Genomic DNA, 16,744 nt, shown 5'->3' on the forward strand with positions numbered 1-16,744 from the left:
TTTGCCTTCGGTTTCGAGTGAAGTGTCGCGTGTGCGTTCGAGCAGTGTTTCGAAAGGGTTATGTTCGATAAAATATCGCGAATACTAATTAAGTGAAGTGCGAGAGTAGAAAATTCTCGAAACGAATTTGTCTCCGTTGTATCTCGGCGCGTATAATTTTTGTTCGAACGGTTTTCTCACCGCTTTCGTCGGCCTGCGTTTCCACGAAGTTACGTGACTTGATTTTCGTTCCGGGCAAAGTTTTCGTGTGTGCGTATTCGCTCGAGGAGGGTACGCAATCCGTTCGGTAGAATGTCGATCGTGCCAATAATAAAATTTTACTAGTCGTCGCGCAATCACACAGAAATACAAAACTCGGGGAGCGAATTGCTTTACTTCTGTTCAGTGTATCTTGACGTGCCGTACTTTTAACATATTTTTCCAAATGTAACGGTCGTGCCAAGTGAAATTCTCGCGCGCGGTTTGCGTTTTACTCGTGTGTGTGATATATTATCCGCAATATCGGGAGTGCCGAATAAAGTATCGGGCGATCGTTATTAATGTGTGGTTCGAGAATAGCAGGATGATGTCAGCAGAAAGCGGCATCCATGAAGTGACTCGAAAAAGGAATGTAGCTGTAGCAGTAGCAGCATCAGCAGCAGGAGCAGCGACAGCAATTGGTGAGTGAATTTTTATCAAATTAATTGAATTTATATCATGTATATGTGGTATTGCACATTTATAGAACACGATTATGCACATTTGCATGAAACAGATTTAAAATATGAATGCATATAATTGTAAAATTTACGGGTATAGCATGAAACAGAATCAAATAAACGTGGACATAGCAGAGACCCAAAAAGTCATGCACATTACCTACGGGATTCATAGATATTTGATTACATAGTTCAATGTGCACATTTTGTGCACATAGAGGCACTGATGAAAAAACACCTTAAAACGACGCAATGACCGCTCTCAGATTCTTCTCTGTATCTATCAAAATATCAAATGTAGGTTTTAAATAAACTATTTCATACAAATAAGGCTGAGATTTTTCTCAATAAAAAGTATTTTTATTTCGTTATATGCGTTCTGGTGCATGTTTATGGGCTAAATATAAAAACACTATTGATGATAACGCTGATACCAAGAAAATAACATCAAACCATCTATGATAAAAATTGAACTGTAATTCTCCTAACACTTGCGTTATTATAATACGATACTCTGCCGGCATATTCATCCGCATAAGAAGTACAGAAGATACAAAATACATTCCCTGAAAACAAAAGTAACAATGCAGAATTTAGAATGTGAATAAATTCTATAAAAATTGTTCGTTTTACATTATATAGATATAATTTTATATAGATTAGTCTCTTACCATTATTTGTGCAAGTATAAGTACAATAATATTTGACGACTTACTGCTCGATATGGCATAGAAAAACTACAATAAAGAATAGTGAATAATTGTTAAAATAATTGACAATGAGGCAACGAAAAATTAATATTCACGTCCTTACATATGTGTCTTGTTTTATTTACAATATTAGAAATATATATTATACAAGATCAACATATATATGTATATAGAAATTTTTATAGAAATTTAAAAAATGTATAAAATCGCTTTATAACATGTTAAATAACTATTTTACATACCTTTGTCAAAGTTAACAATAATCCACGTATGGATGTTACAACAATGCAGCCAACGAGGTAAAAAGAAATGTGTTGTGACCAAAATGTAACATCGATATTGAAACCAATCCAATGCACTGCAATCTCGATGCCTCTAGTTACAGGATCCTTTTTCCCGACTCGATCAAACACTATGTTGACTGTAGACTATAAATATGATACAATTATATATATTAATCAAAAGAAGTTATTTAAATCATTAATTAAATACACTTACAATGAATATCTTCCAAGTACAATATAAAGAGAAAAAATAACCTAGGAAATTAAAATATTTTCCTTGCCAAGTGGCAGCCCATTCCAAACGTTCTCTTGCATTTTGTATGTCGTGTGCTTCTAAAAATAATTGTCGCGATAACTCCTCTAGCGCAGTAACTTCAATTTGTAATTGCTTGATACCTGTAAAGCGATATATACTGTCATTAGGATAGATCAGCTTTATAGCTTCTATGCAATATTAAAGAGAATATATACTTTCTTGGTTTCCTTTCGTACCACCTAATGGACCCAACATTCCCCATAATCGAGATCGAGTTTCGGTTTGTCCATCAGCTTCTCCTTTTTTAGCCAATGTAATTCTTTTCTTTTTTGCGGTAATCATGTCCATAGTTTGCAGCAATCGTTTCTCTATAGATTGTACGTCCGCGTAAGAAACTGGACGCATAAAATAAGCCATCGAGGTATATGGATAATTTACAGCACCAAAACCTGACAGAAGGGCCATTACTGTGACACCTATAACACCTATTCGACTAACACCTTGCTCTATAGACAGCAATCCTTTCTTAGGACTTAGTATGGGGAAAGGATCACCCACTTTCCAGAACAAGTAAAGATAGAAAAAATATATAACAACTGTCAATGGCCGTATTAGATTCAGTCTCACTGCACAAATCAAAAGAATCGATTTAGATTTCTCATTGAAAAAAATGCTCAAAAAAGATAAACAGTAGGAATAAAATTTATAAAAGATAACAAATACATACCAAATCTGATATTACTGATAATAAAATATGCTATATAAAATGGGATCAGCACTATCACCATAAATAGAAGCATATAAAGACCAGCATTCCAATGGAAATATCTAGAACTGAGAAAAAAACAGTATGTCATATCTTGAAAAATAAAATATAATAAAGTTTATTCTTTTACCTTGAGTCGAGCACTCCTACTATTTCAAAAATAATTAATTCAAACATGGTGCATGATAACGAGAACGTTGTTGAAAAAATTAGTTGTACTAGTCTATGATGGACTTCATAATCCCTGAATAATTTTTTCACAAAGAACACCCATCCTCCTAAGAAGAAAATTACCTGAAATATATAGAAGGTAAATAAATAGTTACTATTAAACCAGATTTTATCTGTAAATCATCAAAAATATAAACATTTTTCTTTTAAAAAATATAACATTAAATCATACACATAGTTAAAAGATTCGATAATTTACTGAATAAATTGTAAGGCTTTACAATACGGAGTTTGTTGTAATATTTTAAAAAATACATACATTTTATAGTTCAGTTAGTTTCATAATTATATGTAGAAAAATCCACAGATATTAATAATCCACAAGAAATCAATGCTTATTGAGAGTATAACAAGAAACTTTTCCAAAATATAACTAAAAGATTTACATAGAGTTTATATTATGCTTTACATGAAACATTGTTAATAAAGAAACAATCATTCACATCATTCCGAGATATGTTCACGATTACGAAGCATCGTACTCTATAACCTTAATTAAACCAGAAAGTATTGATAAATCTGAATCTATTATTTTTGTAATGGAAACGAATTTCCACCTGTGTTACGAGAATCACGATAGTGTCCTCGATGAAACCCATTTTCCACTATCGCGGTTTTCACTTCGCATCGCGAAGTCTTGACCGGCGATGTCCAGCACTTGACAGGACGCAGGTGGTTCCAAACACAAAGAAAACACGACGAATATGACAATAGGGCTGTTCTTTTTAGTTGTACTGCTACACTGGTGCAACAAGTTAAAGTAAGATAAATATATTTTTTCTCATTCTAACTTACTGCACCAATGCAGCAGTGCGCCGAAAAAGAACAGACCAAATGTAAAGGCTCATAAAAATTCATTGGTCTATTCTTTCTAGCTGCACTGTTGCACTGATGCAATAAGTTAGAATGAGAAAAAATATACTTGTCTTACTTTAACTTATTGCACCAGTGTAATAGTGCAGCTAAAAAGAACAGGCCACATATGATCGCGTCGCGCCAATCGCATTGAAAAGGCGTTCCTAAAGACAACCAGAAACGTAACGCTAAACTGGACAAAGCATTAAACATGTTATTGGCCATTGGACGTATCACTCAACTCTTTTAGGCGTAGTCTACAATGAAGATTTAAGCTTTAAACCATTAGAAATTGACCAATCACAGTCAATTTTTATAAGAATACTCAATTGTAATTAGTCAATTTCTTATGATTTAAAGCTTAAGTCTTCATTGTAGACTATGCCTTAGGCCGGATCTACAATTAGGTGTAGTAAGCCTTAAGTCATAAGGAATTAACCAATTATATTCGATTATTCGTCTCATATTCGATTATAATTTCTTATGGCATAAGGCTTACTACACCTATTGTAGATCCGGCCTTAGTCTGTATTTAAGAACGCTTGTGAAGATGTTAGCGCACTTTTTTATCATTCTCCTTTTAAAGCCCATTTCTGCCAACGTAGATTAACTTTAATCTCGGATTAACTTACTCTTTATCTCTTTCTAATTTTTGAAACTAGAATGAGATAAAAGGTAAATTAAACCGAGATTAAAGTTAATCTACGTTGGTAGAAATATGCCTAAGTCTAATAAACGATAAAAATGGAATGATAAAAAAACGCGCTAATATATATTATATAAGAGCATTCTAATCTGAATACGCGCTTTTTCGAATATAGAGAGTGACTTCATTTTTGCGACGAACGTTTATTTACATCTTATCGCAAGGAATGAGACTGTTATTGCGAAAATTACCAAGTCATTGTTATTCGTCACAAATACATATGGTCATATGGTTTATGAATAAAACGAGAAGGCCAAGTATATTATTTTAAGAACTATGAGCACATTCTTTATTATCTTATTAAGATGTAGCTTGTTTGGATAAATAATTAGGGTTGCCGAGAATAAATTTTGCAAAATGTTTATTTTGTTTGCTCGTCTGCAAGACAATTAAACTTGCTGTTTGACGTACAGATCGAATTTGCCAAGCTGTCGATAGAATACTGGCAAAAATGTAGTTTGTTAATAAGATATAACGGCAGATTGATGGCAGAAACCAATGGGATCCATTAAATGGTACTTAAATAAGACAAATTGATGATAGAAACTAAACGGAAAACCTGCTTTCGACAGATCGATATGCTGTCAAGTTACATTTGCAAACTTCCACCTAGCTGTCAACAGAACATGACGATCAGCTTTATTCTTGACAAAAATAAAAATAGAATTCTATAAAACTTCTAATTAATCTTAATTGTTTTATACATAGAAAAATAAATCAGGTAGAAATAGTAAATTATAACTTAGTAATTTTGATGCAACTCTGCCGATTGAATTAATTTGAATTGTTGAAATTAATAATGAATCTGATCTGAACTAAACTGATCGAGTTAATCGGAGTTTGTATATTTATATTTGCTTCTACCAATATAAATTAATTTTAATCTGAGTTTATAATTTACTCCTTATCTTTCTTAATTCTTAGAATTAGAGTTAATCTGTATTGGCGGAAATAACATTAATAAAATATCAAACATCTTAACATATTATTACATATCAATAAATTAATGATTGCTGTATCAGTGACATTAAAGAGAAACAGACAGAAATTTAAAATATATATATGTGAGAAGCGATCACACTTGCGTTATTAATCTTCCAATATCATTTCCGTTAAATTCTACACGGAAGTCAATTGATTTTGAGTGAATTGATAAAAGACGGAAAAGAGTAAGAATAATATGTATGTGAATTGCGCGAAAACGGACGTACGAAATACGTGAAATATATATAGAAATGCGTTAAAAAGATTTGAATATATAGTAAAGCACGCGTATTTAAATAATGCATTGGCGATCGTTTGGTACATGTACCAAACAATTGCCAAAAATTGTCTAATAGCTTCAATTTTAGATGGCGCCAAAATTTGCATAAATTTGATATTGCAAAGTAAGCAAGTTGTAGCCTGAGGTACGTAGAAACGGCGACGATTACTTTGTCCACCTGTACGTAAACGCGACGCGTACATGCACACGTATGAAATTATCGCCGTACGATCGCGCGTGGTGGTGCATGTTATCTCGACGATAATTAACGATACGGCCTTATCTAAAATTTTAGCATTTACCTCGCGTTAGCGATCAAGTTAGTCTGAATACCAAAACGTTCACGCTCGTTTTCTTTTCTGTGGAGATCTGCAGTATCGAGTGCACACAGATCTGTGCCGCAATGTGACTTTATGAGTGAACTGATTGTTAAGTGGATTAGAAAATTAGACCGCATCCATATGAATGTTTCAACTTCGTTGGAGTTTCATTCAACATATAGCTATTCCTGTTTCTATAATTTCATTTCATTGATTATATAAAATTTATATATAAAATATAGACAAGACTTTACTAAAAAATTATATTTTGTGTGTTCGGCTTGTATAAGAAACTTCGTGTAATTGTGTAGGTACAATACATTAGATCTTGTGTAAATTACATTATTACATAATGAATATATATAATATACATACGTGAAAAAAAAAACGAACCACTATCTGGTTCGTTAAATAAATACAAGTTTCTTATAAAATTCTCTTGTATTGTCTTAAATTGTTACGTGCATCAATAAACATAACTGCCTTAAGATTTATGAACAATAACAAAACAATTGATGACAATTGGTAAAGATGCACTTTTTGAAGAGTCTTGACGTGCGTGCATACAAATTACATCGTAAAATATAAATATAATAGATTTTTTTCAATATAATTCGAAATTCGAGATTAATTAAAAATACGAATGTCTAAATAAGAAAACTGTAATGCACAGATTCGATGAGTTCGAGAGCAGTGAAGTTGGAAAGAACAAAAGATGCCTGGCACTCTAACGTATCCGATTTATGCTGGCGTTGATTCATTCCCGTCCAGAAGACGTGCGAATACATGGACCGCACAGCATCATTCCGCATCACGTGTAGCAGAAGTCAATGCGCAACTTAGTCGATTGTCTTTAACTGAATCAACGGTGAGATATTAATACGTATAATGGAAATAGAAAGGGAAAAAACTAAGACAATAGGAAGACATTTTTTGTTACATTGGCGATTTTTGGCGATTGTTTGATACATGATACATTCATTTTTAGTACAATTTCAAGAGTTTGTATGATCATTTTAATGGCTGGAGACCCAGATAGCACAGAGAGTTTAAAAAGATTTATAATCTGATGTAATTGCTGGCGACATGTCTTGTGCAATATAGTGCAATAAAATTCTTATGAAAATAATTCTTTTTGCATCTTAAAAAGAATTCATAATTGATGACATATAATTGTGAGTTCTTTTTGAACTCTCTGTGCTATGTGGAGATAATTTTAAAATTAATTAAGATCAAATTTAAGATATTCATAGTTTGATCTTACAGTTTGAGATTTCATCCAGCTAATAAAATGGTTATATAGCACTTTGAATTTGTCTACATGTAGTACATGGCCTATTCTTTTTAGCTGCGCTGCTGCATTGATGCAACAAGTTAAAGTAAGACAAATATATTTTTTCTCATTCTAACTTATTGGGCCAGTGAAAGCGAAAAAGAACAAGCCAGTAAGCTCGCCTTATGAATATCGTTTCTGTACGAACATTCTGTATGAACACAAGTTTGTTTTTTATTCCTGCACTGCTGCACTAGTCCAATAAGTTAGAATGAGAAAAAAATATATTTGTCATATTCTAACTTATTGCACCAGTGCAGCAGTGCAGGAATAAAAAACAAACCTTATCGTTGTTGGTACTCCTGATGAATGAATCTTCATTCATGTTTTAAGTTCATACATATTGGTAATGTATTATGACTGAAGAGGACTAAGTATAGTCGAAACGTTTCTTTAACACAGTGTTATTAATCGCGTTTATAATTATATAATGTTTATCTAATTAATTATAATGAATTAAGAAAATTTGTCTTGGCTCGATACATTGACCTGTTTATCATATTATTTTTGCTTAGCATTAACGAGCCCTTTATAATTGTTTGTATTGTTGTTAAATTACAAATATTTTGAATGTTTTTACGAAATACATGATCTATTTCATTCAAAACTTACGATAGTATCATCATAAGATTGAGTATATTAAAACATATATTTCATGCTTGAGATTTCTTTTTAAAGTTTTTATCTTTAGGTTTTTAATTCATTTTAATTTCTTTGTTATGAAAGTTCTCAAGATAAACTTTTCTTAAATTTAAATAAACGAGGATATGACATTTAAACGTTCTTAAATTCACGAAATAGTAAAAAATTATATAAAGATAAGTTATATAAAGATAAAGATATCTTTCGTCATGATTTTCGTAGTTTAATTCATGATTCATGCTATCTTCAAGATTGAATTGTGTCATAATCCTAAGATAAGAATAAATGCAATAATTTCTTTGTCTAGCGTAACGATTTTTCAGGAAATGAGTTGACAATAATGTTTAAAACGATATCTATTTTGATTTTGGTGAATTAAAAAATTTTTTTATTTAAATACACAAATATTTTTTATTCAAAATTTATATATATATATAACTATGCAATAATATTAAATTAATAATTTCAGACTATAATATAATATATATAACAAAATATATTTAATATTAAAAATATATTTAAACAATTTAAATGTGCATTTCGAGGAATTCACATCTTGTGCGTATATCCTGTCATTTTCTCACAAAATTCTTTCTAGTATATTACGCTTCTTCGCAAATAAATAATATTTTTATCGTAAAAAAGGGATTGTATATAGTAAGGATTTTAAATAAATAAATAGTAGCTTTTAAGAGATTTTGCAAATTTTCGTTGCGAAGCACCGCGATACGCGTTTGTTACTTTTTGAATATTTAAGAGGCAGCTGGCCATCTTTAAACCCGGAAGCGGGCATGTCATATCCGTCTTGGTCGCGCATAGTCGCGCGGAGGGGAGTTAGCACAAAATAGGTTTCTTGATGGCACACGAGAAACTGTGAGGCCCGTTAAATAGCAAGAGAGAGCGGTCGGCGATTAGGTACCAATCGAGCACACGTAACGTTAATGGCAGAGGAACATGTTTACGGTTACAATCCGACGGTCGGAGTCGATGGCGATTCCGTACGTAATATCACTTTGACAGTTTGACAAGTACAGGTTGGGTTTCTGGGCGACTGATAAAGGCGCAACCGATGGGACGAGTGTTACTTTCGGGCACGGCTTTATTATACACATCACAGCGTTTTTTTTTCTTCCACGAAGCGGATTTGTCATCGTCGTCGTCGTCGTTGTCGTCATCGTCGTCGTCGTCATCGTCGTTGACATACGTGGTGCACCTGCGGCGTGTATCATGATGACGATTACGGCAATTATAATTGCAACAGATAAATATTAGTTCCCGATATTAATTCCAAATTATGCTTGCAACGTTAACAGTATTTTAATGACGTCGCTAGCACGTGTCTCCGAAATGGCGCGTTAATTATCGACTATCCGTTATTCCTGTAATGAACACTTTTGGAGTAACTTTAATGTAATTGCTAGCGACATGTCTTGTGCAATATAGTGCAATATTCAAGGAAGGCCATTACGATAACAATCGGTCGAAGAATATTGTTTGATAATTTTTTTGTAGTGTCTTTACAAAAGTTATATTTTTACAATTTAGTGCTTGAAACTTAGCTGTGGAAATATTTAGTGGAAAACCATTGTAAATCTCATTTAGGTTTCAATATTTGTTACACACATACACACACACACACATTACATATATACTTACTACATTAATTATATATATTAATGCTATATTATAGTAAGAACGTACTTGTCAATAATGAAGCATAATTTCAAAATTTGATTATTTTACTTTTCAATTTGTTTATTTAGAGAGACGAAACGAGCAAGTTGAGGTTAAAAGTAATCGCTGGACACCATTTAGCGAAGAAAGACATTTTTGGTGCTAGCGATCCCTATGTACGTGTGGACTTGAATACAATAAATGGCGATCAGACAGTGGATTCTGCACTTACAAGAACTAAGAAGAAGACATTAAATCCTGTCTGGGAGGAGGAATTTATATTTAGGGTAAGTGGGGTTTAAAGAAACAAAAAGAGAATTTATGAAAAATGCAATATGCTTTTTCTTAAGATATGTTTTTGTGATCTTAAGATACAGTTTTGCTTGTTCTTTAGATACTATTTCTAACTTATGTATGTATATATTATTAACATGAATTTTTTAAATTCTTTACAGGTTAAACCAGTAGAACACAAATTGGTCTTACAAGTTTTTGATGAAAATAGATTGACAAGGGATGATTTTCTTGGTATGGTTGAGTTAACATTGATTAATTTACCAAAGGAACAAGAAGGTCGTGCTATTCCTGCCAGGAATTATGTACTTCGTCCACGTAGGTAAGTATTTTTGACGATTTTGCTTCAGGCTACATGTTTTTCAATTTAATTTTGTAAATATACATCTTGATCTAATTTATATGATTTATATCTAATTGCGATATATAAGTTTGGTATAATAAGATGTTATGACTATAATATAAAGATTATAACTTTTAACTATTTAGCACAGTGGATAAATCATGAATTATCAATTATAATTTTAGTCATTTTGATTTCAATTTTCAATAATGTTTATTATACATGTATATAAACATATCCAATTATATATACACTTACATTAAAAAATATCCAATTGTATATACACTTTACATTAATATTGTTTTGTTGAAATTTGTTTGCTTTGTACTTTTTTATTTGCAAATGCAAAATTGAATAACTTATGAGGATATGGCTAGTAATCATTCCAGTCAGCGATCACGAGTTAAGGGAACTTTGGAACTGTATCATGCATACATTTCCGACTCATCTAGTAATGAAAATGACAATGGAGACGTATCTGATTCAGGCGGATGGGAATTAGTACAGCCAGAAAATAACAGTCCAGTAGAGCAAAGTGCTGATGTATGTATAAAAATGTGCAATGGGGTTATACCAACTTTTTGTTATATTAAATTATACATTTTTTAATTCAACAAGATAATTGAATGCATTATTTTTGTGTGATAAAATAAGAATTATGTAATTTTATATTAATTTTATGAATTTTTAGAATGTTTAAAATATTTTTGCAGATTACAATGGTGAGTAGGCCATTACCACCAGGATGGGAAGAACGACAGGACGCAAATGGTCGTACATACTATGTTAATCATATAGCGCGTTTCACACAATGGGAACGACCAGAACCGTATGTAACAGCATTTGTTTGATAACATTCAAAGTTAATTTAAAATACTATTTGTATTTTTTAAAATGTATTATCTTATCATAACAGAGACACAATAGCGACAAGTGGAGTTGTTGAACAACGTAATTTGGATACAGCAGCTACTGAATTTCAACGACGATTTCACATTAGTGCTGATGATGAAGGTAGACATAGGAATTCTGTAGTAAATCAGGTAAGTTTAGCAGTGTTTTTTATTTAAATTGTAAGTTGTTACCTTTTTGTATAAATTCAATATACATATCTTACAGAAACAACATACGTTATATAAGAAATTAGATTACAAATTATACTTCTATACTAATTTTTTAAACATACGTAGGAAAACGTTAAAATATTACAATTAAATTTGCTTTATAATTACGCTTCGTTTTGAATAGTTAAGGCTATTTATATTATTGTTCCGTGTTATCAACATTTTATACTATATTTATTTATGTTTTAGAAAATTTTTCAAATTAGATTTCTTTATCTTCTCTATAGAATAAATATAAAATAATTTTAATTGTATATTCTTAAGTATATAATTACATATTTTTGCATTTTTAAAACTACATTTGCGTAATAGATAATATTCTCTGCTTTCAAATCTCCATGGTGGCAGACATTACGTTCTTTTTATTTATTCATATTCCATATAAGATACATATATTCATACGCACACACGCACAAAAATCTTAATATGTAATGAAAAATCATTATCTGTAAATATGTTGTATATGGGTTTAATGGTGCATTTGTAAAAAAAATACAAGCACTTTATTAATTTCATATTAACACTTAAATTTTATAAAATTATTTTATTATATATGATGTTTCTTTATAATATTAATAACATTTTCTTTAGACTTTTCCTAATATTTCTTTCAATAACGAGTTCGAATGTATGCAACTGTGCATAGACATGTTTGTTATTGCATATTTTTCTTAATGTAAGAATGTGTTTAGTAAATTATGTAGTGAAATAGAAAACTCCAGATCAAATTTATAGATGTATGTAATATTAGCAGTTTAGCGCAATATTAAGATTAAAGATTTAACGTAAGACTCAACTGTCAAGATGCACAGATAGCTTTTATTGACATATTCTTAAACAACATTTTTAAGCGTGTACACATTCAAAAATTTCGTAATTTAGTGTATCTATTCATACAATGTTAACGAAATCTATTCATATAATAAGCATGCAGTATGTAGAAATTTGTGCATGTGTGTGTAAGGATGGTGAAGTTCTACGCGAGGACGATGAAGATTCGGAAGCAAGAGATTGTGAGGGTGGGGATCATAGGGGAGGGGGTATTGGGGATACTTCTTCAGACTCTGGACGTTCTGTCGATCAACGTGGCTACCTTAGCGAATCTGAAGAACAGGTATTATATACATAAAGTTGTTATGTTCACTTTTAGTTGAATGTAACGCTTAATATGCATACATTTGTGTGCTTGCTGTAAAGTGAATAATAGCATATGTAAGTTTTATTTCATGCATCGATTCCATCTGATATACCCAACTTTAATACAGCTAAGTCATATGCATTAAATAAAGACATGTATATTTTAGTTTCTTTATAGTTGCTTAGTAGTAAATTTCCAAAAAACGAATATATTATTGAAAAGAATATACAAAAGCGTACAGAAATATAAATTTATATGTCTAAGAAAGTTTCAGTTGTAGCATTAGGTAGAACTTACAAACTTAGATTTTCTCTTTTTTTGTAATATTGATATCAATCTGTTGGCATTAATGATTTTTACAAAATTGTTATAAAATTTTAACTTTTTAATTTATCTTATTTATGTATTACTGCTTTACAACTTAGTAATAAATTATAGCATGCTGTTTAGAATTTTTTATTTAAAAAATTTCTTTGTAATTTTTAATTTGGCATGAATATTTCTTGTTGTATATTTGTTATAAATTATAATAAATAAAAAAATGCTGAATATCATAAAATATGATAAAGTAATAAAATTCTGTAAAAAAATTTAAAAATATGTTTTCTTAAAATTGTAATGTAATGCACTAGCTTATTATATATATTAAATACATAAAATATCATTCTCATTTTATTTTTATATATTTTATATTTTGTATTGTAATATATTAATATGTTATATTTACAGACTGATGATAATATCGACAGTCCAGCTGGTTCGAGACGTTCATCAGAGCATGTATGTTTAATTTTATTATATTAAATCTGTCTAAAATTTGGTTTGCAAGCTCTAGCATTATTTATCTTTTTTTTTGTTTACTCTGTATCTCTATATCAAGGCGACAAAGATGGAAGCGCTTGCAAATCGCGGGCTTTGGATAGGTCCATATTATATATCATTTATCTAATATTCAATTTTTTCTTTTTAAAAACTTTAGATTGAGAGTCCCAAACCTACCCTTCCTGTGTCGAATGATGAAGGATTGCCTCCTGGTTGGGGCATGCAAGTAGCACCTAATGGTAGAATATTTTTTATTGATCATAATGAGAGGGCAACAACCTGGATTGATCCCCGAACTGGAAGACCAAGTTCTATACCTAATCATATTGCACCATCAACGACATCAAGAGGTGATTTAGATCAATTAGGACCGCTCCCAGAAGGATGGGAAGAAAGAGTACACACCGATGGACGAATCTTTTTTATAGATCATAGTAAGTATATATTTTTTTGATTTTTTAAAATTTTATATATTTACTATAATATTATAATATTATAATATATCTGGAACATCTTTTTTGTTATAGATACAAGAACAACACAATGGGAAGATCCACGTATGTCGAACCCTCAAATTGCTGGCCCGGTATGATTACAAATAATTTTATATAAATTATTTTTATAGCGAAATATTATTTTGTTATATTACAGTATATGCTATATTACAATATTTTTAATATTTCCAAACAATTTCATATAAATTTTTATATGTACGTATATATATGAATTTGAAATATTGTGAACTGTTATTTTTTTCAGGCTGTACCATATTCAAGAGATTACAAGCGAAAATATGAATATTTGAAGTCACAACTGAGAAAGCCTGTATGTAGATAAGTTTTTTATTTATTCACTTTTGACATAGATATGATTGTTTTAACTATATACCTTATTACAGAATAATGTTCCTAATAAGTTTGAAATAAAGGTTGGACGGAACAATATTTTGGAAGATTCGTACCGTATTATAAGCTCTGTTAACAGAGTCGATATTCTAAAAACGAAATTATGGGTAGAATTCGAAGGAGAGGTAGGCTTAGATTATGGTGGCCTTGCAAGGGAATGGTTCTTCTTATTGTCTAAAGAAATGTTTAATCCGTATTATGGACTTTTTGAGTATTCTGCAACGTGAGTATGAAAACTGTTTTAGTGCTCAATGTATAATTACAGAAAAACAAAAATGGTACGATTTTTTATTTTATAGTGATAATTATACACTGCAAATAAATCCTTGTTCTGGTGTATGTAATGAGGAACATTTGAATTACTTTAAATTTATTGGACGTATAGCAGGAATGGCTGTTTATCACGGCAAACTTTTAGATGGTAAGTTTTAAAATGTAATAAAGTGTATAATAATGTAATAATAATAATAATAATAATAATAATAATAATAATAATAATAATAATAATAATAATAATAATAATAATAATCATATAACTATATTTGAAATATTTATTTAGCTTTCTTTATTCGACCATTTTACAAAATGATGTTGGGTAAACCAATTGATCTGAAGGATATGGAGAGCGTCGATTCTGAATATTACAACTCTCTTTTATGGATTAAAGAAAATGATCCCAGTGAATTAGAACTCACTTTCAGCCTTGACGAAGAAAACTTTGGTCATACTTCTCAAAGAGACTTAAAGCCAGATGGTGCTAATATTCCTTTGACCGATGAAAATAAGGACGAGTATATAAGTTTAGTTATACAATGGCGATTTGTATCTCGCGTACAGGAACAAATGAATGCCTTTTTGGAAGGTTTCAATGCTCTTATACCACCGACATTGGTAAAAATATTCGATGAACATGAACTGGAATTGTTAATGTGTGGTATACAGCATATTGATGTAAAAGACTGGAAACAAAATACTTTATATAAAGGAGACTATCACGCAAATCACATCGTTGTGCAATGGTTCTGGAGAGTTGTTTTGTCATTCAGTAATGAAATGCGTTCTAGATTATTACAGTTTGTAACTGGCACATCACGTGTTCCAATGAATGGATTCAAAGAACTTTATGGCAGTAATGGACCGCAATTATTTACAATTGAGAGGTGGGGCACACCAGAGAATTATCCAAGAGCTCATACTTGGTGAGTATTTTATGAAAGTAATTTTTTAATTAAAATTTTAAACAAAAATGATAAAACATGATTATTTATCAGTTTTGCTTATTAATGAAATAATTTCTTACATAAATGTGTTATACAATAATATAAATTATTATTTCAGTTTTAATCGTATCGACCTTCCTCCATATAAAAGTTATCAACAACTCAGGGATAAGCTAGTTAAAGCAATTGAAGGTTCTCAAGGCTTTGCCGGAGTCGACTAGCACGAAATACCTTTGTTCATGATGATATCTGTAATATAATGTATATATTACATATACCTACATAATAGAGGTACACAGAAAAGTTCTTATCTTAATATGATTAACTATTTAATAACTTTCTGCACTTTAATGATTTTGTTGTCTCTTAATTATGAGCGACAAAATTAAAATATATTGAAATTAATATGTTTAAAAAATTAAATTGCTTAATTTTTCTAAATAACTTTCAATAAGTTTTTCAACATATATTACGCTTTTGAAAATACTTATTATACTGAAAAATATTCGCATAATCTCTAAACTGCATAATTTAACTATTAAAATTTACAGTCGGACCTTAATTAATTCACTTTTAAAAACATGCCATATTTTTACTATTGCAACTATGGGATTTCCTGAGAGAAGTGATTTGGCTGCTATAACAATGTGATATTGATTTATTAATTGATTCTCTTCTTTGTTAATAATGTTAGAATATTGTTACAAAATGCAATTTATATAAATGTCTATATATGATTAACAAATTGTTTTAAAATGACATTGTAATCATGTAAAAATGAGATTCACTGTCATTCTATGACTTAAAAATTCTTTGCACGTAGATATCCCTTCTTTTTCCACTTTAAAATAAAAATTAATATAATTGATATAATATTCTTTGTTAATAAATTTAATTTTTGAAATTTGCACTTATATAAAATTACATTTTGTCAAAAAGATTACTTAATATTCTTTTTTTCATTAAAAGATCTTTCCTAATTTTATATAACGCATATTAGAGATAATCAAAAACGTAATTGTTGTTTTATGAAAAAGTACTTTGCTTTTTTTAATAAATCAAACTTTTCTAATGTTATAAATATAATGAATTATGTACGTTATAATTTTAATTATATTTTTATGGCACACCAAAATATACTTCTCTTTTTCAACTTTAA

At 30.2% G+C, this 16,744-nt stretch overlaps 2 protein-coding genes across 8 annotated transcripts; one reads left to right on the top strand and one right to left on the bottom strand.

Annotated features, from left to right (window-relative positions):
- Positions 1-511: 511 nt before the first annotated feature.
- LOC105830323 (E3 ubiquitin-protein ligase Nedd-4) lies at positions 512-16,744 on the top strand. 6 transcript variants are annotated; one of them, XR_004962404.1, is made up of 17 exons: positions 6,071-6,397; positions 6,764-6,958; positions 9,829-10,026; positions 10,195-10,355; positions 10,754-10,919; positions 11,090-11,205; positions 11,293-11,419; positions 12,465-12,614; positions 13,368-13,418; positions 13,618-13,894; positions 13,988-14,046; positions 14,220-14,285; positions 14,359-14,588; positions 14,665-14,786; positions 14,925-15,564; positions 15,704-15,876; positions 16,137-16,744. XR_004962404.1 is itself a non-coding variant. In XM_036283596.1 (16 exons), the coding sequence occupies exons 2-16, from the start codon at positions 6,806-6,808 to the stop codon at positions 15,804-15,806; spliced, it is 2,619 nt and encodes an 872-aa protein (XP_036139489.1). In that variant the 5' UTR covers positions 512-659; positions 6,764-6,805; the 3' UTR covers positions 15,807-16,744. The 6 variants fall into 6 exon arrangements, 5 of the variants coding, with proteins under 5 accessions (XP_036139489.1, XP_036139490.1, XP_036139488.1 ...); XM_036283596.1 differs by lacking the exon at positions 6,071-6,397 and adding an exon at positions 512-659 and having other exon boundaries at positions 15,704-16,744; XM_036283597.1 differs by having other exon boundaries at positions 6,070-6,397; positions 10,766-10,919; positions 15,704-16,744.
- LOC105837831 (Golgi pH regulator) lies at positions 1,037-3,826 on the bottom strand. 2 transcript variants are annotated; one of them, XM_036283602.1, is made up of 9 exons: positions 3,503-3,826; positions 3,205-3,318; positions 2,845-3,008; positions 2,676-2,782; positions 2,164-2,574; positions 1,907-2,088; positions 1,651-1,836; positions 1,370-1,435; positions 1,037-1,264 (listed from the first exon to the last, which is right to left on the bottom strand). In XM_036283602.1, exons 3-9 carry the CDS (start codon positions 2,889-2,891, stop codon positions 1,067-1,069), a joined length of 1,197 nt encoding a protein of 398 aa, XP_036139495.1. In that variant the 5' UTR covers positions 2,892-3,008; positions 3,205-3,318; positions 3,503-3,826; the 3' UTR covers positions 1,037-1,066. The 2 variants fall into 2 exon arrangements, with proteins under 2 accessions (XP_036139495.1, XP_036139493.1); XM_036283600.1 differs by lacking the exon at positions 3,205-3,318 and having other exon boundaries at positions 3,503-3,544.

Source organism: Monomorium pharaonis, chromosome 3 (genome assembly GCF_013373865.1).
Source record: "Monomorium pharaonis isolate MP-MQ-018 chromosome 3, ASM1337386v2, whole genome shotgun sequence".
Taxonomy (NCBI): Eukaryota; Metazoa; Arthropoda; class Insecta; order Hymenoptera; family Formicidae; genus Monomorium; species Monomorium pharaonis.